The sequence below is a fragment of the Zootoca vivipara genome, chromosome 14 (assembly GCF_965207765.1).
Source record: "Zootoca vivipara chromosome 14, rZooViv2.hap1.1, whole genome shotgun sequence".
In the NCBI taxonomy this organism is placed as follows: Eukaryota; Metazoa; Chordata; class Lepidosauria; order Squamata; family Lacertidae; genus Zootoca; species Zootoca vivipara.
In genome coordinates, this window is record NC_142597.1 from 11,391,804 (window position 1) to 11,416,759 (window position 24,956).

Here is a 24,956-nt window from a genome sequence, read left to right on the forward strand (position 1 = left end):
TGCTCACTGGAAGGACAGATTGTGAAGCTGAGGCTCCAATACTTTGGCCACCTCATAAGAAGAGAAGACTCCCTGGAAATGAAATTGCCAGAATCATGACTGCCTGCACGCAAAGAGCTGTGGTTAAAACATCTGAGCTAGAAAAGCTCCAGAGTTAAGATAAATTCAACAGTGTAAATAGGTTTTGATGGTTGCAGTAATAATGGAATACTGAACGGTATTTGTTGTTGTTTAGTCGTTCAGTCGTGTCCGACTCTTCGTAACCCCATGGACCAGAGCACGCCAGACACTCCTGTCTTCCACTGCCTCTCGCAGTTTGGTCAGACTCATGTTGGTGGCTTCGAGAACACTGTCCAACCATCTCGTCCTCTGTTGTCCCCTTCTCCTTGTGCCCTCAATCTTTCCCAACATTAGGGTCTTATACCGAATTCTAATTTCGGTTGCTGTTGCTTTCAAAGTCTACGGGGGAAGGAAAACAGCGGCGCTCTCTCGCGTCACTTCCGGCCGGCGTCTCTCGGGTTTGGCGCGCTTTCTTCCCGGGGTTCCCCCCCCCCCCCACAATCTCCCTGTGGAGGCGGGAGATGCCTTCGCCGCTCGCTCGGTGCAGCGCCGGACTCCCGCGTTTGCAGAGGTGACTCCGTTTTCTCCCCGAGGGAAGAGGAGGGCTTGGCTTCGTGGGGCGGGGAGGGGGAGACGCTTTGCTCCGGGGCCCGGGCGGACTCGGGGTCGCCGGGAGGGTCGCCTCGGAGCGGCAGCTGGTCGCCCGGGCGGCTAGAGCGGCTGTCCCTGGGCACGAACGGGCAGGAATTCCACCGGGGAACCATGAAAAGACGGGCAGGCTCCTGCCTGTCGTGTGTGTCGCCGCTGTGCGCGTGGCTGCAGGGACTTTGCAGGTGGAGGTTTCATACATATATAAAGGTACACACACAGACACACACACACATATATTAGAAACGTTTATGTTCATACAGTACTAGAAAGAGGCTTTCCCTTGTGAAGTTCCCGCTTGCCTTGTGCGCAGTTTATGTTTATTACTTATTTATGATTTCCAATTTTAAACATTTCAATCATTTCACCATCATTTTAACATTTCAAAACTCATCTTCCTTCCCCCTCTCTTTCTGCGGTTCCTTAAATTGAGCACAGTATTAAATTTATTACAATAACCCAGGCCTGTGTGGTGCAGTAGTTTCATTTATTAATTTATGAATGAATGAATGATTTTCAGTTCTATGCATTTCAATCATTTTAACATTACAAAACTCGGCTTCCATCCCCCTCTTTCTGCGGTTTCTTAAATTTATTGCAATATTAAATTCATTACAATAACCCTGACCTGTGTGGTGCGCTGCTTCTTTTTATTATTTCTTTATTTATTGCGGTTTTCAGTTTTATACATTTCAATAATTTTACAATAATTTAACATTTTGAAACTCAGCTTCCTTCCTGCTCTCTTTCTGTGGTTCCATATCTTTTTTTCTGTATATCCAAATGAACTTAATTTGCTCATATAATCATCTAGGTACTTTGAATACAGTCATACCTCAGGTTACAGACACTTCAGGTCGCGCGTTTTCGGGTTGCGCACCGCGCCGATCCCGGAAGTACCGGAACGGGTTATTTCTGGGTTTCGGCGCATGCGCAGGAGTGCTAAATCGCGCTTTGCGCTTGTGCAGAAGCACTGAATTGCAACCCGCATGTGCGCAGACGCAGCGCTGCGGGTTGCGAACGTGCCTCCCGCACGGATCACGTTCGCAACCCGAGTGTCCACTGTATATACTCTTGTAAAACTGCAGGTTGTTACAATGATCATGCCAATATCCTTATCTGTTTATAGTTTATCTGTAAACCATTTCCATTCTTTTATAAAAAGTATTTCTTATTTTTCTGGTAAGCTTTGCCATTTCTGCATATTCCATATGGTTTTGTATCCACTCTCCTTTTAGCATTCTTTTCTTTTTTTAAAAAACTAATTTTTATTAAAGTTTTCCATATAAACGAAGAATTAAACAAAAACATACATGAACATAAACATACGCAAATATCCAGCTATCCACTTCTTGGGGATATCTTCCTAAATAACAAAATATTAAAAATATAAATATATAAATATAAATATAAAAGCATTCTTTTCTTGAAAGTGACCCATACTGTGAACTTTGGAGATTCATGCCATATCATATTATATTATTGCTGTGTTCGCACCATACATTTAAAGCGCATGACACCCCCCCCCCAAGAATCCCGGGACCTGTAGTTTGTTGAGAGTGCTGGGAATTGGTTCTATGTGAGGCGTAAACTATGGTTCCTAGGATTCTTTGTAGGAAGCTACCGTATGTGCTTTACATGTATGATGCGCACCCAGCCTGTGGGGTTTTTTAAATATATTTTTTTATTAATTTCCACATTTAAACAACATCATATAAACCATAAGAAACAAATGCAGTTAAAATAGAAAATAAAACATTTTCACACCATATTCAATCCATATTTTGGGAATACTCAGATTTCTTGACTCCCCTCCATTTCCTCCCCTGCTTCTTTTATAGTATCCTATATTATACATGTCTATAACTTATTTATCCTTAATTATTTCCAATTTTAAACATTTTCCTTAATATTACAAGTGTTTTTAAAAACCTGCTATTCTGTTAACTTCTTTACATTGCTTGTGTAACTACGCAATAAACATTTCCCATTCTTTTTTTTTATTTGTTGTCTTCTTGATTTCTTAATCTTCCAGTTAATGTAGCCATTTCAGCATATTCCATTCATTTAAGCTGTCAATCTTCTTTAGTTTGGACTTGTTCTTCTTTCCAATGTTGAACTATGGGCGGCTGTTGTTGCATACATAAACAAATTTTATATTCTTTCAGTATATCCATTCCAGTTATACCTATTAAGAAAGCTTCTGGTTTTTTAACAAATGTTATTTTTAACATTTTTAAAATTAATTATAAATCATTTTGCAAAAACTTTTTTTAACCTTACATTGCCACCGCATATGGTAAAACGTACCTTCTTCTTCTTTCACTTCCAGCACTTAATATCTTTTGTCTTATGCATTTTTGATCATTTAACCAGAGTTAGATACCACCTGTACATTATTTTCATATACTTCTCCTTAAGAGCCGTACATGCTGTAAATTTTATATCATTTCCCCATAATCTTTCACAATCTGTCATCTGTATATTACGTCCAGCCTGTGAGTTTTTTGTATTCTTTTGTTTTGCTTTTTTGCATTGGCTTTGCAAAAAGCACTGCATGGATATATGATAATGTGGTATCATAATTATTGAATAAATAGTAACAATAAATCGTTGTTTCCCCTGTCTCCTGCAGAAGCATGCTGTGTAGACCACTAGGCCTGTAGCCCCCCCCATAGACCATGTTCTCAGAGCAAGCTGCCCAATCGGCTCAGAGCCTCCTGACCTCACCATCTGCAGTGGCTTCTACCTTCGACCGCGTGCCTGTCTCCACATATTCCAACTGCTCCCAGAACTTCAGGCTCGGGGAGCGGACTTTCAGTCGACAGTATGCCCACATCTATGCCACACGCCTCATTCAGATGAGACCGTTGTTGGTTGAAAGAATCCGAAGCAAATGGGGTAAGCTTGCCATTGAAACGATGCTCTACGGTTGTGGTGATGACACTTCCAAACAGATCTTTTTTTGCAGGGGTGAACAGGCAAAGAATAGACTCTCAATATATTTAGAGTATGAATACATGCATTCACCACTAGCATAAGAGAAGAGTGCTGTCGTTTATGGTTCGCTCATTATCAAGCCTACCTAGTGGCAGTGAAGGCAGCAAAGAAGGCTGCCTCATTATGTCGTCCAGCAGGAGGTGATAGAACCAACGGTAGCTCGCTGTGACTTGTTTGCAAAGCATTTTTGAGGATAAAATCACTTGCACCCACCAAGACCTTGGCATCCACCTCTGTTGTGTTGGATGAGTTTCAGTTGGTAAGGCTTGAGGATGATGTGGACAAGGTGTTCGGATCAGTCAGGGCGGCCACTTGCACTCTAAACACTTGCCCTTCTTGGCTGATAAAAACCAGCAGGGAGGGAACAGCCGGCTAAGCCAGAGAGGTGATAAATGCCTCTTTACGAGAGGGGGTGGTCCCTGCCTGTTTGAAGGAGGCAGTGGTAAAACCACTCCTTAAGAAACCTTCCCAGGATTTGGAAAACCTAATTAACTCAGGGCCCCTATCTGGACAGGGATAGCCTAACTACTGTTGTCTATGCTCTGGTAGCCTCAAGGTTAGGTAAAGGTAAAGGCGCCCCTGGCCATTAGGCCCAGTCGTGACCGACTCGGGGGTTGCAGCGTTTATCTCGCGTTATTGGCCAAGGGAGCCGGCATACAGCTTCCAGGTCATGTGGCCAGCATGACAAAGCCGCTTCTAGCGAACCAGAGCAGCACACGGAAACACTGTTTACCTTCCCGCCAGAGCGATACCTATTTATCTACTTGCACTTTGATGTGCTTTCGAACTGCTAGGTGGGCAGAAGCAGGGACCGAGCAACGGGAGCTCATCCCGTTGCGGGGATTTGAACCGTCAACCTTCTGATTGGCAAGCCCTAGGCTCTGTGGTTTAACCCGCAGCGCCACCCGCATCCCATAGCCTCAAGGTTGTTTTTTGTTGTTTAGTCGTTTAGTCGTGTCCGACTCTTCGTGACCCCATGGACCATAGCACGCCAGGCACTCCTGTCTTGCACTGCCTCCCGCAGTTTGGTCAAACTCATGTTCGTAGCTTCGAGAACACTGTCCAACCATTTCGTCCTCTGTCGTCCCCTTCTCCTAGTGCCCTCAGATTGCTACAATTTACCTCCATTCATTCATTAATTGCACTGCTGCTACATGCATCTTCATAACACGCCCACAATTTCCCTAAAACCAGGATAACAACTGTGGATAACAATTGATTTCACACACTTCTCCCTCTCCTCTTCCAAATTGGTACAACAACACTAGGTGCGTTTTACCCAGGGTGGATTTGATTTAAATCACGATTTAAATCACTAGTCAGTAAGGCTTGATTTAAATAATAGTTTTCTACATAAAGACTAATTCTTGCTGGTACAACTTTAATATGCTAGTAGATGAAGATTTTTAGAATAACAACTTTTCATATTAGTTTTTTTATCCCCAGTTTAATAGGTTAATCATTCATACTGTATTTGGACAACTTTTCTGTTGTACCTAAGAAGGAGAAAAATAATCATTACATTAATAATAACAAATTAAATAGATTTATTCAACTGAAACAATAACATTACAGCATATGTTATTTGTTTAAACAAACATCCATGTTTGTTAACTAATTTGGCTAAACAAAAACAATATATATATATTTTAAGAAACTTAGACTGTCAGCCCAGCCTACACACGAAAAACTTAAATACTGTCCACTCCAAACAATCAGAAAAATGTTGTTTCTATTCTATTCACTGAACTTCTGGAAACTTAGCACTGAAGGGGTTGATTCTGCATTCATAGGTTTGTAGAATAGGATTAAGGTCTATTTCTCAACTCTGTTCATGTTATAACATTTTTGCTGTGAAGAAGAGGCATGTGATCTCTGCTGAGTCAAATTCAGTTTTGAGAACTGCAAAAGTAAACCAAGCACCTGTGATAATATCTTGTTATAAGAATTTTGAGGTCATGTAGGCAGAGAAACTGCCCAATAATCTGACAAAAACCTCTGGAAGAGCATGACATTGTGAATGGATTAATGGAATTTATTTACCAAAAAATTTAAACATATACAACCTTATTCTATATAATTAAAAAAACCTAATCTTTATTTCATGATGGAATAACCTTTGGATGGTAATATATTTTCCTCAAAAAGCATTTTATTTTAAAAAATCTGATTTAAATCAAAAAAATCCAATTTAAATAAAAAAAATCCGAATTTTTTATTTTTTATTTAAAAAATCATTGATTTTTATCCACCCCGGTTTTACCTGTGTTAAGACTGTACAAACTATCACAAAATTGCAGTATGCTTTCAAGTTCTCCAAAACTCTTCATCAAGCAAGATGTTTCACAAAGCAGGTGGTGAGTGGAATGAGGGGTTTTTCTTTTTTAAAGTACAGCAATTAGCCTGGCTATTGCAGCCAGGAAGCAACTCATTTCTGAATAAACACATTTTGGAATAAGATTGTTAAGTGGTTTAAAGCTACATACTTTCACATACCTAAGCCATGATTCCGACCATGAACCTTATCTTTGAATTATTACTTTGTTCCTGTTGGGAGAAATGGCTTGCTCTCTAGCCAAGGGATTGCAATGTCTAGCACTCCAGCTATGTCGGAAAACTGCTGATATTGCCAAATTGTAGCATGGAAAGATTTGCTAACAGTGTCCAAATGTGAGCTTCCATGAGGCAAGTTCAATTCAAGAAGTGAGGTGTTTCAGATGCTTCTGTTCCGTCCCTAAATAAATAAGGAAAGAACTGGCAATTTTTCTTAGCGAGAGGATCATGGTCTTGACCACGGGTGTCAAACACAAGGCCCGGGGGCCTAATCCGGCCCGCCAGACCTCGTCATGTGGCCCGCGTAGCTGCCGACGCCAATAACCACTGACAGTAGTTCTGGAGCCTGCGATTGGCCGAGGGTCAAAACCGGGGGCGGGGCTGCAGGCGGAGGCCGGGGCGCTGGAGCCGCGCTGACGGCCTTGGCCAGGGAATTTCAATTTCGAATGAGGCTGAGGAAGGCGGTGGCACAGCGGCCAGACGGGGAAGTGAGATGCAGCAGCAGGAGGAGGAAGCCCGCCGAGGAGGTAGGAAAGCCCTACAGGCGCCGCCGGCAAAGTTGGTGCCGGGACGGAGCAGCGCTGGATTTTTTTGTTTGGCGAGCTTTGCTGTTGTCTCCGAGAGCGAGTGAGGCGGCACTGGGGAGCCGCTGCCCGCCGCTTCCCTTCCTCTCCTCGGCTGCATCCGGGAGGTGGGCGAGTGAGCGGGTGAAAGGGATGCGGAATGAGCCTGAGGGGGAAGTAGACGAAGCGCAACAGCCGCTCTCTTGATGGAGCCGGGTTTCTCTTCCCTCTTCCCCCGTTTTCTCCTAATAGACGCTCGAGAGGGTGCCTGGCTTTTGCTCTGCCCCCCACCCCCGAGCCGCCCTTTGGCTTCTCAGTTCCGGCGGAGCTGCTCCCCGGGGGGCGGCCGGGAGGGAGGCGGCGACGACGGCATGGGTTCCTGCTCTTCCCGCTCTGCCGCCGCCTCCTCTCAGCCCCTCGTGATGTAGGGCTCCAGATGGAGTCACCTCGCGGTTTGAGTAGGTGGGAGGGAATTTTTTTTGGGGGGGGAGGTTTTCAAGCCTCCTCTGCCTGCAGTCCCGGTAGGGAGAGGCGGCGGCGAAGACGACAACAGCGCGGGTGGGGGGAAGAGCAGCTCTGAGGCGAAGATGCACGTCCGCTGGGGCTGCCGCCGCCTTCCTCCTCGGGAAATCCGCTGCCCTCCCTCAGCGCGAGGGGAAGGGACTCTGGCGCTGAGGAGGGAGGATGCAAAAGCAAAGCAGGGAGTTGGCGCTGCACTGCATGTTCCTGCCCTTCTCCAAAGCATGGGGTGGGTTGCAGCGTGTGGCATCCTGCCTAGCGGGGTTTGGGTGTGCGCAGGGCGGGAGAGGGAAGCCCTCTTTCCATCTGCAGGTTTTTAATCCCAGCAGTGGCTTTCTCCTTCCTGCCGAAGGTTTAGTTGAGCCCCCCCCCCCCGGAAGCCGTCGATCCCCACCTTTTGTTCAAATTTCCCTCGTTTACATCCCCTCCCACACACGCGCCACGACGCAGGAATGAGCTTACATTATTACAAAAAACTGTAATAATTGAATGCAGTGACAATAATTTATGATAATAAAGAGTGGACACATAGTCCTACAGACACAACTGGCCCTTTGAGGGTGACCAAACTGCTGATGCGGCCCCCGATGAATTTGAGTTTGACACCCCTGGTCTTGACTATTAGAAAGCTAACTGTTGCTCCCATTCCTGTAACAGGTTAAACTCTTTAGCCTGGTGAACTACCAAAAAGTCCCTGCACCTCATTCATGCAAGCAAACCAAATCCTGCCCTTGTTTTGGGGGAAACAGCTCAGGCTAATGTCACGATAAATCTTTAAGTCTTTGAGGTGTCATAAGACTCTCTCTTTTTGTTTTGCTATAATACCCCCCAAAATACAATCCTATGTAAGTTTATTGTGTACAGTGACAAGAAAGCATGGATAGGATTGCAGCCTAAGACTATACACAACTATAAGTTATGACCTATAAAGCTTTAAACAGCTCAGGACTGCAATACCTCAAGGACCTCCCCATATGAACTAGCCTGGACCCTGCAGTCAACCTGAGGCTCTTTTCGTGTGCCTCCTCCATGAGAGGTCTGGAGGGTGGCAACACAAAAAGGGGGGCTTCCCATTTATGGAATGCCCTCCCTGGGGAGGCTTGCCTGGTGCCTTCTTTTCATATGTTTAGGCACCTGGCAAAAACATTCCTTGTTTCCCAGACCTTTGGCTAATTAAACAAATTCATTTTAAAGTTTGTGGGTGGGGGTATTGTTTTTTTTGTTTGGTACTATATTATGTATTTTTGTGTTTTTATATTGTAACCCACACCCCGTGATCCTTGGATAAAGAGTGGTATGGAAATATAATAATGTTGCTAGAATAATAATAATATCCCTTTGGAGAGAATGCAAGGGGGGGAAGGGTCATTTCAACTTTTAGATCGGGTTTTAATGGAGAATAGGGTGTTATGAAAAATGTACCCCAAAATGCGTTGCCTTTTAAGAAGGACAGACGCGGGTCGGAAGCTCCAAAATTTGCACTAAGTTCAGCTCCGCCGGGAAAATGACAGAGACCACACGATGCTGTCAGGAAAAACAAACTGATCCCTTTATTGCAGAATGCAAAGCTACAGCTGTAGGGTCCCTGCCACTGGAAAGAAGGAAGGAACCCCGGGAAATGGTGAAGCCCCTTTTTATACCCTCCTGTCCCTGCGTGAAAATCCCTGGACTGGGAGGGAGGGGAAGGACAAGGAGGATGGGTGGCGATCGGATTAGCTGGGTGGGGAGATGACTTTTTCTTTCAGATGGCGGGATGTCAATTGCTCTTCTCCTGTCGCTGATGGTGCTCCCTGTTGTTTGGCAGGAGGGGCAATCAGTCGAGATGGGTGCAGAGGTGGGGCAGTTCCTGGCGACTTCCGTGGAGTGGAAGTCCGCCCGGCAGGTGTTTTCCTCCAGGCCATGGAAGGGTGGACTACGTTGAAGATGGCATTCTTATTTTAATAAAGTTGTTCCAGCTAATCCCTCTATTGTCCGTGTGCCCTTAAATGGGTATAGGGTGGTAGTAGGGCAAGGTTCAGTTGGGTTGGGGTCATACAGGGTTCATACAGAAATATACCTGGAAAACATACCTAATACAGGGATTTCTAATTAAAAGGTAGCAGTCCTGACATATACAGTTCTAAGGTATAAAACAGTAATCCTAATACAGAGAGATACAAGCTTACATAAAGCAGTAATTGTAATACTGAGGCAGCGGATAGGTTTTCCTAGAAACGTTGGAAGGCACATAATGAAGGAATGTCTAGTGGCTACATTAAGGGATATGCATAAGGATTTTATAATAAGAAGACATATAAAATGAGCAGACATATAAGCTAAGAAGGCATATAAGGGGACATATAAAAAGGCAGGGTTCATGGTAAGAGAGCATATAATAGGCTGCATTATTAACTGGAGTAAGAAAGTGTCACTTTGGATTTGGGTGGCTTTCCCCCCCTCCTTCTTCTGGAAACATTGTTTTGTTCTGGGCGGAGGGGAGGTGGAGAGAGGAAATGTGTGAGTTTATGCTAACTGTTGTGCATATGCAGATCCTTAAGCCTTCCTTCAGGCAGGGTGACAGGGAAGATGGGATTGAACAGGATTCTGGGTATTGCAGCTGTCAAATTCTGTCACACCTCTCTGTTCATTAATAATGGTGTCCTGCAGCCCCCCCTTATGATTTTATAACAGGGTATTAATGGAATTTTCACTGGCAGTCCACTAGAGTGCAGCATTTACACTTGTTTCCATGAAATCTTGTAAATTTCAACAGGGGATGTTAAAGTTAGGGTTGCCTGGTCTGCATATTAAATGCAGTGCTGGTTCTGTTGGTGGTTCGGGGTTGAACACCAAACTTGATCATGGATATTTTGATCCAGATGTTCCAAGGTGGGGAGAGATTCATGGGATGATCCTCCATGCAACTTTACTCTCTCAGAAAGCAGGTGGGATCAACATGTGCTTCTGTTCATATTTGGTGAAACACTTCAGTTAGTAAGAATGCAGTGTTTAGGCCAATTGCACATGGAGCCTTGGATCCAGCCATCCAGCCCCCTGTTTCAAGAGTTTCTCAGTTTGCTACTGCTGATTGGCCGGGGGGGGGGGGGAGAACCCTGATGGTCGCTTTCCACCCACACAGTGATGTCCCCCTCTACTACTACTACTACTACTACTAATAAATTTTTATTTATACCCCGCATTTCCCGATTTGAAAACCGGGCTCAGGGCGGCTAAAGGCAAATATGAAACATTAATTAAAAGCGACTTTAAAAACAGGTTAAAAACAGCATAAAATACAACAGAAGTATAGCATCCATGTCAATAAAATTCAAACAAATTCAGGGCCATTTTTTTTGGGAAAACCCAGTTTAGTAGACGTCAAGTAATCGCCAGGGCTAACTGGCCAAGTTTGGTCCTGCTAGGGCCAGCAAGGAGACCAGGGAAGAGTTTAAATGTGGGGTCCCAAAACGGTTTCTTCATAGAAAAGGGAAAAGGGAATGGAGGATCAGGCTAATTCAAATTGAAGGCCAGGCGGAATAGCTCTGTCTTACAGGTTCTGCAGAAGGGGATCAAGTTCTGCAGGGCCCTAGTCTTGTGGGACAGAGCATTCCACCAGGTCGGAGCCATCACTGAAAAAGCCCTGGCCCTGGTGGAGGATAATCTGGCTTCTTTAGGGCCCAGGACCTTTAAGCTATTATTATTCATGGACCTTAGGGTCCTCTGCGGGATATAGCAGGAGAGGTGGTCCTGTAAGTATGAGGGTGACTAGCAGAAAGAGAACCATACACAACCCTAACATACCGTCCCCTCCACCAGCTGTCAAGTTGGGATTTGCACTCTTAGTTCCCGTAAGAAAGCCACACATCTAATCTGCCATTGCTCTCTCGAAGGGAACAACGTTACCGTGAAGAAACTCTGTGAGCTGCAGCCGGCAGAGAAATGCTGTGTGGTGGGGACGCTCTTCAAGTCTATGCAGCTTCAGCCTTCCATCCTGCGGGAAATCAGCGAAGAGGTAACGCGAGGGTGAACTTGAGCTTTTAAAGCTGTATATATGAGACTATGGAGCCAACTTAGGTATTACGGAGTCGAACTGTTGGTCCATCTGGCACAGCAAAGCCTGTTCAAATCAGTAGGCGAATCAGGAGGAAGGCGGGATGAATTGTCACCTAGTCACCCCATAAACAAATCAGAGCAGATGTTCAATATAGACCGGGCATATCTTTGAGCCTTTTACTGTACATCACTGACCATGAAACAAGAAATACTCCTTACAACTGCGTTATAGATTTACTGTGGACGAGGAAGCAAAGGAATCTTCTTGAAGTGTTCCTTTAACTCAGGCTTCCTCAACCTCGGCCCTCCAGATGTTTTTGGCCTACAGCTCCCATGATCCCTAACTAGCAGGACCAGTGGTCAGGGATGCTGGGAATTGTAGCCTCAAAACATCTGGAAGGCCAAGGTTGAGGAAGCCTGCTTTAACTGGATCTTTCGGCATATGACGCTTTCTGTATTTTAAATTATTCATTCCTCTATTAGCACCGATCAAAATATTAGGTTAAATTGTGCCTTGGACAGAAAGTCTTTGCTTCATAGCAGTAACAAAGGAAATGCACACAATGTGGTTTTTAAAAACTTGTATGTTGAAAAATATTTTCAAATCCGCTGACGGCATCTTGGCAAGTTTTAAGCAGGTAAAGCTTTTCCATTTGTGGAGACCCAGGGGTAAGCCAATATAAAAAGGTGTCATCCAGGCAGGAGTGTCCCCTAAAGCAGTAGTTCACTCTGGGACTGGAGGAGAGAATCTTGCAAGAGAAGAGGTACTAACCAGGATGTCTTAGGAACATAGGAAGCTGCCTTAAACCAAGGACTTCATGCTTTGCTCCTATTTTCTTCCGCTTGTTATATCCCACGGTTCCATTTTATCCTTACAACAGCCCTGTGAGCTAGGTTAGACTGAGCTATGGGAAGGGCTGTAGCTCAGGGGTAGAGCACCTGCTCTGCATGCAGAAGGTCATAGGTTTGATCCCTGGCATCTCCAGGTAGGGAATGTCCACTGTCTGAAATCCTGCAGAGCAGCTGCCAGTAAGCATAGACCGTTCTGAGCTAAGGTAGCTTCCTACATTTCCTACGCCTGCATCAAGGTTATCCTCAAAACAGTCCTGTGAGTTAGGTTAGGCTGAGAGACAGTGATTGGACTCCCAGGCCCTGGTCTAGCACTCTTAACCCGTACCGCAAACAGGTTTTCTTTTGCAGAGGTGGCTCTCTTGACTTTGCTACCCTTTGGCCCTCATTGTCCCCTGTATACTATTTGGCCTGACTGGGAGAAGAACCCAGAGAGCTGCCATTGGTCCACCTCACACAGCATCTACAGTGACTGGCAGCTCCTCTCCAGGGTTTCAGGAGGAGTCATTTCCCAGATCTACCTGCAGATGCCAGGGATTGAACCTGGGCTGTTCTGCATGCAGGCCAGCTGCTCTGCCTCTGAGCTACAGCCTTCCCCCAAAAAACATTTGCTTTGCGGCTTGCAGCTATCAGTCTTGCTGAACCAGCATGCCTGGCTGGTCCCTGGGAAAACAGTCCCCCATCTGGAAGCCTCCTTAATTCTGCTGGCAGCATGGGTCAAGCCTTTAGCGAGAAGCAAGGTCCTAGCTAGCTTCGGAAGGACGGTTGTTGAGTAATAACTCGCCCTGATAATGAACTCCATTCAAGCAGCACTTCATGATTGTAAACACATGCTTCTGGAGCCGAACCACCAAAGCTTGGCTGGAGGAAGTTGCTGACCAGATGAGTAACATCACTTTTGGATATGTTTCTAAAAATCTTCTTTACTTGCCACGGTCCCGGATGCCAGCAGCCGTTAGAGGGGAAACAGCTTATGAATTATTGTTTGCGCATTCTATTTCCCATTTGGAAAATAAGTACTGCATGTCAAAGGATGACTTTCCCTGGATGGCATGCTCTCTTCGTTGTTGTTGTTGTTGTTGTTTAGTTTGTATGACTCAGTGCTGGAGACAATGAGCCCACACAATGATCCAGCTAATCGTTGCAGTGGCAGCAAACCTATTTCAAAAAGAAAAAAACTCTGCCCAGCTCAGCACCATTATGGAGCTGCCAACTGCTGCTTTCTCAGTCATCAGGTTGATCATATGATGATCAAGGCTCTGATCCTTGCCACTAATGAGCTTAATGCTGAACTGAGATTCTCGGAGCAAGGCCCAGCTTGCAGAATGCCGTTTCTGAAGCGTCTTATGCAGGGGGAGGTGGTCACAAAGGTCCCGGGGTTCAGGACCATGAAGGGCTTTAAATATAAGAACTTTGGATGATGCTGGGGTTGCTGCAAAGCTATTTTCCTGCCTGAGACTAGCTTTACATACGGTAGGAACATCGGAAGCTGCCTTATACTGTTACACCAGTGGTCGATCTAGTTTAGTACTGATGACACTGGCAAGGGTTTCAGGAGACGTTTCCCCAGCCATATGTGGAGACAATGGGGTTTGAACCCAGGATCTTCTGCATGCAAAGCCAATGCTCTGTCGCTGAACTTCGACCCTGTATACCTGAAGGAGCGCCTCCACCTCCATCATTCAGCCTGTAAACTGAGGTCCGGCTCTGAGGGCCTTCTGGCGCTTCCCTCATTGCGAGAAGCGAGGTTACAGGGAACCAGGCAGAGGGCCTTCTCAGTAGTGGCGCCAGCCCTGTGGAATACGCTTCCATCAGATGTCAAAGATATAAGTTATACAACCTTCTGTAGACATCTAAAGGCAGCCCTGTATCGGGGGAGCTTTTAATGTGTGGTGTTGTGTTGTGTTTTTGTATATTCTGTGGGAAGCTGCCCAGAGCGGCTGGGCCAAACCAATCAGATGGACTTGGGTACAAAACATTGATGATGAGCTATCACTCCAGAACTGTGTATCCTCTGCTACTTCCTCACATCTGATGTGTCGCTTGCTTGCTTTCACAGCACAATCTGCTACCACAGCCTCCTCGCAGCAAGTATATCCACCAATCAGATGAGCTGATCTTGGAAGACGAGCTGCAGCGAATTAAACTGGAGGGAGCAATTCAAACTGACAAGCTGGTGACAGGTAGGATGTTTTGGGGCAGGATAGTCATGGTAATGAGACCAGGGCATGATGTTCAAACCAACAAGCCACACAGCAGCACATAGGAGTGCAGGATTCAGCACTAACCCTGTGCCCTTACCATTCTCCCTAATTGGCTTATATGGAATTACTAGGGCCAATAAATGTTGCTGCTTGGGACAAAGGTCAAAATGATGCCCCACCCTCATCCCATGAACAGAATCTGACTTTATTGGCAGTTGAATCTTACTGAAGCGCTGCCCCCATTGTATGAAAAGAGCAGCCCATAGTATTGGGGCAGTGTTAGAAACTGAGATATGAAAGCTAGGAGCTAAATTGCACCTCATACCTAGGTTATGGGAGCAACAATGGAATGTCTAGGCATGCTTTTTTATAAGAAGAATACAAAGCTGCTAAGGAATGAACTGCAGCTAAAATATTACGTTCATTTTTCACATGGTCTTGTCCTTCCCCTGCCCACCCCCCAAATATTCTTAAGAGGCCTCTTCTCCAGTCTTCAGAGACAACAACTGCCAGCATTCAACCATTTAATTAACATGATTCTCTGAATCCTGGGAAGGGCGTAGGATTCTAGCATAGTGAAGGAAACGCTCCTTGGCCTCCGTGGCTCTTTTTGAGATATCTTTTTACGGGAAGGAGCGGTAGCAAAAAGCTTTAGAAAGGGCAAGCGAGCTTGTGCAACTGTAGGTGAGCAGCTTTCTGTGGAAGGCATTTTTTTTTTAAAAAAAAAACACAACACCCCACTGTTTTTACACAGAAGACACTTGATAGGTTGAAGAGAGCAGAGCGAGACCATCCTATGAAAGGCCATGTGTTTCCCGCACATCATGAACTATGAAGGTCTATGCATTGTTCAGGATGGGCTAGCGTTGAACTGTTGTAATTATGGCTCTTTCTTCTGCTGGGCCAGGAACCATCCTTGCTGTCTATGGCTCGGAGACGGATGATGGCAGATTCCTTGTTGAGAATCACTGCTTTGCAGATATGCCCACCCAGCTGCCCATGATGGGGCCCAGCACAGACAGGTGAGACTGCCCAGAAGCTTGTCGTTGGGGCATAAGAGGAGCATCCAGCCATTCGGCAGACTAAAATAGTTCCTCCCCACCAAGCCTATTCATACATACGTTTGTGTATGATGCAGCTGCTTCTGCCCTGTGCACTTCAGTTTTGTCCCCACTGGAATTGGATCCCTGGAAGGTTGACTATAATGGAACTATCCCTCAGTCTGGAAAAGATTAGCTGCCCCTGACTTACATCATGGAAGGTACAGGTGGAGTGCCAGTTCTTTTTCATGTGTTCCAGTCCAGCTCTTAGGGCATTCTGTAAAGGGGGAGCTCTCGGGAAAAATCTACATTTTCAGGGTGCAGAATTGATGAAGGAGCGTTATGATCAGTCTGCAATTGGTATAAGGGGGTCAAAAGAGGTACCGTATTTTTCGCTCCATAGGACGCACCTGACCATAGGAGGCACCTAGTTTTTTAGAGTAGGAAAACAATTTTTTTTGCTTTCTTGAATTGTCCTAGGCATAGCAGCCAACTCCTAGAGGCCTAGGTGCCTCCCCCCCATTAAATATTTGAGGAAGCTTCTTTTGCAAAGGGGGAAAGCTCCATTTTTTTTAGGATCAGCTCAAAGTTGTGCAGCTTTTTTGCAAATGAGAAAAGCCCCGTTTTTTGGAGGGGGCAGCTCACAGTTGTGCATCTTTTTTTGCAAAGGGGGAAAGCTCAATTTTTTAGGATCAGCTCAAAGTTGCTGAGTTTCCTTGCAAAGGGAAAAATATCCTGTTTTTATGGGGTTCAACTCATAGTTCTGCAGCTTCTCTAGGAAAGGGACCCATTTCTACAGTTTCCAGACAGATGATCTAATCATCCAGTCACATGTCTCCCTCTGCAGACAACAATTGAGGCCTAGGCAAGGGGCCGGGAAGGGAGCTAGCTCTTATCTCCCTCCCTGATCTCTTGCAATCAGCTGCTTAGCAGGTTCCTTTCAAGGAGCTCATTCCCTCTTGTTAGCCTTTAGCTCTTTCTTTTTTAAAAAGAGCACGATCTGCCTTTAGCCCCTGGGCAATTCGGCTACAGGGACCACGCATTCGCTCCATAAGACGCACAGACACTTCCTCTTACTTTTTAGGAGGAAAAAAAGTGCGTCTTATGGAACGAAAAATACGGTGAATGGTTAGTGATTTTTCTAAATGTATTTGGGGGTGAGCACAGGTTGGCATATGCTGAATGATGCTTGAATCTGAAAATCTTTCAGGACGGTTGTGCAGTGACAGAAGGTTAACATCTTTGGCTGGAGGAGACACGGGTCTGTAGTTTTTAAGAAAAGGTTTTAAGACTATGCACCACTGCTTTCCGATGCTTTAGAACTGATTCTGCTCTCATAACGTCGTCCTTTTGCTTCCATCTTTATTGGATTCTCTCAAGTCTAAATTTGGATTTTTAATGTAACACAAGTGTTTCTTAATGCTTTAAACATGTTTTAGGACTCCTGTAAGCCACTTCAGGGGCTTATGTTTTGGCTGGGAAGTGAGATATAAATAGCAATACTCAAATTAAAGTAATCAAATCCCACCTACCCAAAAATTATACATATAGGAAATTAATCCCATCCTGGATATTTGACTTGCCAACAGGGGTGAATTTATGGCTGCATGATAAAGAAGCTTTTTCCACCCTATCAATACCCAAGTCTGCCAGTTTATTTCCCAGGTCACTCTCAAGTTGATATCTACTGATGTTCCAAGCCCATTTATTTAGCTTGTTTGGTTAGGCAAGCTGCCTAATTTCTTTAGGCCTTGTTGCACCCCACATCAGAGTCTGCCTTTCAGGTCTAATATGGACTACCATCAACCCTAAGCATTGGCACTCGGTGGTGCTAATGGGAGTTATAGTTCACTTAATTCGGAGGGCACCAGGCTGGTTATTCCTAGTTCAGCTTCTGTGTGAACCAGGCCCTTTAGTATAGTGGCACCAGTAATTTTGAGCACTGACCCTATTGAAATCAGGCAGGCGCCTACAACCCTGATATTTCGGCACACCCTGAAAACGTAATTGTTTTGCCAAGTGTTTATAATTTGATTTAGTGTTGGTCATTTCTTCTGCGTTTTAAGATTTTACAATTTTATGGTTTGTTTTATTTCATAATTTTATTTATTTCACAAAAATGTATATACTGCTTGATTGTAAAGAAAAATGTTAAAGCAGTTTTGATGTTATTATATCATCCGCCTTGATATTTTTATGTGTTGGTGGTTTGTAAACATTCTAACAAATAAATAAACCCTTGGCTTATGGAAATCTCAGGAGGAGGAATTGCTCTGCTCTGTTAGGTTGTTGAGATTGTATGGGGAGTGTTTTAAAAAAATAATAATAATTGTAATTTTTGAGGGCAAACAGATTTTTCTCTCTCCCTACTTAGTAAGGCTCCCCAGAAGTCAAACATGGGCCATTTGTGCCCTAGCATTATTAATTTGCATTTTATTTATATATATAAAAAATCTATACCCCACTTTTTCCCTTTCAAAAAGAGCCTCTTATAAAGAGCCCAAACTAGCAATAAGGTAGTTACAGGTAGGTAGCCGTGTTGGTCTGAGTCGAAGCAAAATAAAAAAATTCATTCAGTAGCACCTTAAAGACCAACTAAGTTTTTATTTTGGTATGAGCTTTCGTGTGCATGCACACTTCTTCAGATACAAGTTTCTGTTTCAAGTGTATCTGAAGAAGTGTGCATGCACACGAAAGCTCATACCAAAATAAAAACTTAGTTGGTCTTTAAGGTGCTACTGAAGGATTTTTAGCAATAAGGTAGTTTATGGAATTTGCTGTCCTGGGCTCCTTTGGGAGGAAGGGTGGGGTGCAAATCCAATAAATAAAGAAAATGAGCACAATCAAAATAGTGTTTAAAAAGTAATGTCTTCAGTTGCTGTCAGGCGGCAGAGGAACCAGCCTCCATGGCAGGTTGCTGGGAACAGATACGACAAGGAAAAGTCCTTACCATCTACTTTTTATTCAATATTTAAAGAGAGAGGCTTGGAAATGCAGCCTCTTGGAATAATGGCGTTGCCCCAAGTATGTCTCTCCTCCCCTTCTCTCCCACTTCATCATTCATCATCCCTTCTAAGGGTGGCCCTGAGGGCCCTTTGCTTCTGAGCCCTTTGCTCTCCTACTTTTAAGGCTCACCAGGTTCTGGGAGACGGTGGGTCTGGAATACTTTCTAGTGATAACGTGTCAGCCAGCTGCCCCGGGTTTGCCCTCCTTGCCTCCCATTATCTCCCAACTTTCCCTCTCATCTTCCCCTGAGCTGTGATCTCCCTCAAACCCCTGTTGTAATTCTGAACTGCCTCCTTCTCTGGAAGGGTCAGGCTGGGGAGGTGGTCTCCACCATTCCCCCTCTGCCCAGTGCCTGAGAGTTGCCTATGGAACACAGATAGATGGAGGAAACTAACCTAACCTCTCGGCCATGCTGGTTCCTCCCCTGCCTGCCTCTGAAGCAGGCAGCTCAAAGCACCCAAATTCAGTGGCATGACTTGCGCCTCAATCACTCAGCGGTTGGTTCTTCTTGTGCCTCCAGGTTTGTCTTGCTGGTGTCTGGCCTCGGCCTCGGCGGCAAGAGTGGAGAGAGTCTTCTGGGCATGCAGCTCCTGGTGGACATGGTGACGGGGCAGCTGGGAGCCGAGGGAGAGCAGTGCAGTGCATCTCTCATCTCCCGTATCATTCTGGCAGGCAATTTGCTCAGCCAGAATACTCAGAGCAGGGACGCCGTGAACAAGGTGAAGACCTAGGATGCATTCTGCGCGGGCCTCTTTAATGCTCTGCCTTTCTTCCTCTCTGGAACTTGAGCCTTCCCAGGCGGTCTCCCATCCAGGCACTGACCAGACCGAGACCAGCTTAGCTTTAGCAAAGTAGCTATTCCAGTGCCTTCAGGCCAGGCCCTGAGCCCATCGGTAGTGTTGCTAGGAAGCAGTTGACTCAGTGCTTCCAAACTAAGGTTGCATGATGCATTTCTTTTTTCTTTTTTAATAATTATTTTTATTAAAGATTTTCTTGGGTTACAAAGGTAGTGCAATGTCTCATATATTTTTTTCATGCATCATTTTTACACATCAATTTTACTTGTTGAGACATTATGAGGCAGGGGGACATGATGCATTTCTTGCGGCAGGGAACTGATAGCCAGATAAATACGTAGATCCAACTCACAAGGTTATGCCATCATAGCAAGCAATTCAATTCATTGTGTATAGCCAAAGACCTTCACAATGAACAACACAGGACAAAAGCAAGGCATTCCTCTAAAATCACACAACGTAAGCCAATAATAATAATAATAATGATAATAATAATAATAATAATAATGATAATAATATATTTACACCCTGCCCATCTGGCTGGGTTTCCCCAGCCACTCTGGGCGGCTTCCAACAAAATATTAAAAATACAATAAAACATCAGACATTAAAAACTTCCCTAAACAGGGCTGCCTTCAGATGTCTTCTAAAAGTCAGGTAGTCTACAGCATGACAATTTAAAATTACAATGCATGAATGTAACAAGAGTGAAGCTTATTAGCTGCCACAGCAAATTTGGCTTCCAGGTGTGTAATTTGTAGATATTTATTGGCTATGAGTTCAACTGTCAACTGTTTTCTGCCAGCATAAGGATTTTTGCTTGCACGACATAACTTCCACCATCTCATTCCCCCCCAATGCCCCCAAAATCTGTCTTTGGGGTTCCCCCAACCCTCTCTTTTTATTTCTTTATGTTGTGAACCACCTTGAGATCTGTGGATGAATACAAATTTATTCACAATTATTCACAAATTTAATAACTAAGTTAAATAAATGAACATTTTATATTTCCTTCATAAACTAAGTACAGCCATCAGTGGCTGAGTTATCCCACTAGATCTCCCCATCCCATTAAATCTTTCATTCTCTCTCTCTCTTCTTTGGCTGATCTTCCTGCATGATCTCATTCAGGCAAAGTACCTGACCAAGAAGACTCAGGCTGCCAGCGTGGAAGCTGTGAAACTGCTGGATGAAATCCTACTGCAGTTGAGCGTGAGTGCTATTTTCAGGTGGTGGTCAGGATCTCTCTCAGTGTAGGGTGAAGCCCACGTTCAGGCCTGGCTAGCAATTTCTCGGTCAAGGAAGAAAAATAATTAGAGCTTATTTCATGTTGCTGCTAAGGTATTAATATTAGGCAAATCAGTACTAAATACTTTCAAGGTTTAGGTATATATATATGTAGAAGGTGCGTGTTTGCTATTCCACACCTTTCTCCACAACCGCTTGCCCGATAGCCCTCAATTTTGCCCACAACATCAGAGTCACATGTGGGGTTCACATGATGGTTATCACATGTAACCATCCACTTACATTGACCAGACGACACACCTAGGACAGGTAGAAACCTGGATTTCTGTACAAAAAAAGTCCTCCCTCCAGTGGACATCCGGGGAAGCTGGGAAATAGAAGGCAGAAGGGGTTGCAACACAGCGCCCTTTAGCAGCGGCTACACTGGTACTACAGCTACTAGGCCGTAAGGAGGCTCGCCTTTACGGACTAGGCCGAATGGAGGTTTACCTTTACACTGTGACATGCTCCAGATAATGGACCCTGGTGAACAGCCGCAGCATCTGAACCAGCTGCAGTTTCCAAGTCACCTTCAAAATCAGTCCTGCATGCAAAACACAGTGCAGTAATCTGGATTTAGTGACTAGGCTACATGGTGTAGAGCTATAGGATTGTCATGCTCAGTGGTCCCTCTGAGCACATGCTGAGCCCAGGAATTTGTTTTCAGTATCAGAACTGAGCTCATGGTCCTGCTGCACAGAAATCCACTCCTGGTTTTCACCGTAAGCTCCCTTCACCTCAGTAGCTTAATTTCCAATGGGGATTTTTTTGGGGGGGGGAGCTTTTTGTTGTTGGCTGTTGTTAAACAATTGGGATTCCATCATAAAGGCTGGTCTACTGCAGTTCAGAAATATACTGGTAGATCCCAGTCAACCCACTGCTGTCAGAGCCTAGCTTCTTTCCTTGTTGCCTCTGCCCAGCAAGGCTGACTGCTTGCCCACTTTGCCCTTACAGATGTCTGTACCTGTAGATGTGATGCCTGGTGAGTTTGATCCCACCAACTACACATTGCCTCAACAGCCGCTGCATCGCTGCATGTTCCCCCTCTCGAGCGCCTACTCTACGCTGCAGCTGGTGACCAACCCCTACCAGGCCAACATTGATGGTGTCAGGTAAAGGCAGTTTTCCTAACTCTTAAGGAAAGCTCTGCTGCTGCTAATCAGCATTGTTGCACGGGCACTTTCAGGTGTTCAGAGCACTTCCATGTGTATTGAGCCACCGTGATCTAGGGGTCTTCTGGGTGACCCCCAGGTGACACAAGGACTGCCATTAACTTGGGAAAGGAGACAGGCGCTGTGAGGTAACTGATAGTCTGGGGAAAGTGGGCTCCACTTTCTTACACTCTGCTTCCTGTGAAGCTTATTGAATGGTGTCCGGCCGGTTGCTGCCTCTCAGCCTACCTCATAGGGTTGTTTTGCAGATAAAGAGAGCAAGGGAATTTGGGAACTCATATATGCCACCCTGATTCCTTGAAGAAAGTGTATTAACAGACTCGTTGGTAAGAAATTCAGCGCATGGTATATCCGTCTTCCACCTTCCTTCATGGACTTCCGGTCACCATACCTGTCCAATCTAACCATCCCAAAATACAGACGAGCCTTTACGCTGGCTAGACTGGACATGCTACCCTCCGCCGTCCTTGAAGGTCGATTCTAAAAAACACCATACCAGAATCGACTATGTCCCTGCGGAGTTGGCAGCGTGGAGACTGTATCACATGTACTCCTGTCCTGTCCCCTATATAAAGACCTCAGGGATGAGATCATCACACCGCTGATATCCGCCATTTCGGGCTGCCCACCCGAGGATATACTGTTTTTTCTCCTGGCAGACCAGACTGCCCAGACAACAGAGAAGGTAGCCAGATTTACTGAGAGGGCCATGAGACTGAGGGCCGCCAGCTGAAGGACAATAGCGCCTCTTGTGTGAGCATACAATTAAGATCTCATCTGCTCCATTTTAATTGTGTCATGCTGAATCCTGAGACAGCACATTTTATTGTTATATATAGCATTTTTCTTTTTTCTTTCTTTTCTACTAGGATATGTAATATGAATCCTTTGTTGCAATGGCCTGTAGGCCACGCAAATAAATAAAGTTTTACTTACTTACTCTTTGGTATTCTAGGGTTTGATTCTCCATTCAGCTGTAAACAGTTCCACTTCCCTCCTCAATTTTAGGTTTTTAGGGACTTCGGGCCAGAACATCAGTGACATCTTCAAGTATAGCAGCATGTCTGACTATCTAGAAATTCTGGAGTGGACCTTACGGATTGGGCATCTCAGCCCCACGGCCCCAGACACACTTGGTAACTTCATCAAGGGAACCTCATGCTGTGTGGTGATCCAGCTAATTCCCTATTTTTTATGGGGGGGAGAAACCCATTTTTATTTCAGTCGGCTTTATATGAATAATTTCTGTTACAATTTTATATTGATTGCTTTTTAATGATTGTGTTGTTTTCGTGATCTGTGGGGGGGGGGTTGCCCCAAATTATTTTTTATTAATTTTCCAAATTATTACAAATCGAACCAAATTACTTTAATACAATTTCTTAAAATCAGGTTTCCTGCTCCTTTTGCAAAATATATGTCGATCCTGACATGAGCTGCTTTGGGTGTTCTGTGAGCAGAAGAGTATATGTATAGGAATGAAATACCTATATATGAATGATAAAGAATTTACTGGTTGGTTTCCCTCTCTCCAGTTTTGGATACGTGATAGAAATCTAGCCTTTTAAAAAATGGGTGAGGAAGAAGACAGTGGTCTTCTGCTAGCAGCAGTTATCTTTAACATGTTTGCTTCTTTCCCCAAAACACGTGATTTTGGGTTGTGTGTATTGATGGTAAGGTCCTACCAGCCACAAAAAATCTTGGGTCCTTCCAGATTTTCCAGTTTCTCTTCTCTTTTACTTCTATCTGCTGATGAGCCATTCCTTTAAAGGCACCCATTTCCTTGTTTTTCAGGCTGTTACCCATTTTACAAGACTGACCCTTTCATCTTCTCCGACTGCCCTCACATCTATTTCTGTGGGAATGCACCGTCCTTCAAATCCAAAGTTGCTGAAGGTAAGGCAGTAAAAACCTGGCTCCCAATAATGGTCCAGACCTTTAGTCTGTATCCTTTCCGACTTGAGACCTATTTAAAGCTCCTTCATTCATAGCGAGTTCTGCAATAATGCTGCCGTGTTTTCACATCAGAGTTTTGGTCCTTGTTCACTCTTGTGCAACTTAAGACCAAAGAAATGTATACTGGGATTATAGGATAATCTTGGGACGTTGTGTGTGGGTTTTTTTTAACCAGGCGCAAAGTGCTCTCGTAATACAAATTGAGTTCTGCTGGAAAATTTGCCTAGGCAAAAAAGGCTGCTCATAGCCACTCTTATGTATTGGATCTCATACAACTATATCACCGGGCAGGTTCACCCACAACTTGTGTACAGGCCCAGTAATTTTTTGGAGAGCAATGTGATGTGGATGGGATGGTTGTTTCTGTTTAATACCTTCATGTTGAAGTAATAATTCTATTGAATTTCTATCCACTTTACAGAGCCATTACAGAGAAGTACTTCTGTTCGTACAAGGACTTCCCGCAGAGCAGGTGGAACTTCCTCTCCTCTTCCCATGCCCCACCTAAATCTGTTCTGGGGTTTCTCCAAACCCTCTGGAGCAGATTTGGGGAGGGCACAGGGGTGTGCAAGAATGTGGGGAGGGACTGCTCCCTTGCACAGCCAGCTGCCCTTACCCAGAACAGATTTTGGGGGGGGGCATGGGAAGAGGAGAGGAAGTTCCACCTGCTCTGCGGGAAGGAAGCTTGCTTGTTCATTCTGCTCAGTATTGTCTATTCTGACTTCCAGCAGCTTTCCAGGATCTCAGGCAAAGTTCCTTTATTTACGTCCCTTGCAGCTTCATCCTTCTTAACTGCAGACGCCAGGGAATTAACATGTTACCTTATGCATGAGCAATGGACCACAATACCAGGTCCTTCTGATTCATTTCATTAATTAGCTTTCCTTTTCCTGCCTCGCCAGGTGCTAACGGTCAGAAGGTCTTGCTGGTGACCCTCCCTGATTTTGCCACCACACAGACTGCTTGCTTGATCAATCTGCGTGACCTCACCTGCCAGCCGGTCAGTTTCTCTGCCTTTGGTGCCAATGAGGAGGAGGAGGACGAGGAGACAGGAATGGAGACTGGACACTGAGAGATATGTTTGATATCTTTCTTCTTCCCTGGAGCTTGGAGCTGTTGTTGACACACACACCCCCAAACTCCATGAAATTTCCTGGATATTTGAACCTATGGTTTGTACAGAGGAATACAGTGAAAGATATCATCCATTTGCTTGCTTGTGAATTCCTTGCAATTGTTTCTTACACAAATAAATGCAAAACTCGAAGTG

General features: G+C 44.8%; 1 protein-coding gene across 1 annotated transcript; it reads left to right on the plus strand.

Annotated features, from left to right (window-relative positions):
• The first annotated feature begins 103 nt into the window (after window positions 1-103).
• Window positions 104-24,956, plus strand: POLD2 (DNA polymerase delta 2, accessory subunit). Its single transcript, XM_035139153.3, has 11 exons — window positions 104-631; window positions 3,344-3,609; window positions 11,213-11,334; window positions 14,284-14,407; window positions 15,336-15,450; window positions 18,995-19,193; window positions 20,403-20,483; window positions 21,513-21,670; window positions 22,739-22,866; window positions 23,525-23,626; window positions 24,589-24,956. The coding sequence occupies exons 2-11, from the start codon at window positions 3,390-3,392 to the stop codon at window positions 24,756-24,758; spliced, it is 1,419 nt and encodes a 472-aa protein (XP_034995044.1). The 5' UTR covers window positions 104-631; window positions 3,344-3,389; the 3' UTR covers window positions 24,759-24,956.

Excerpts from the sequence above, each read along its gene's own strand:
- POLD2 (XM_035139153.3), top strand. The coding sequence starts at position 3,390 with ATGTTCTCAGAGCAAGCTGCCCAATCGGCTCAGAGCCTCCTGACCTCA. Across the intron at positions 11,335-14,283 it reads TGCGGGAAATCAGCGAAGAG|CACAATCTGCTACCACAGCC; the intron begins GTAACGCGAGGG and ends TTGCTTTCACAG. Across the intron at positions 21,671-22,738 it reads GCCAACATTGATGGTGTCAG|GTTTTTAGGGACTTCGGGCC; the intron begins GTAAAGGCAGTT and ends CCTCAATTTTAG.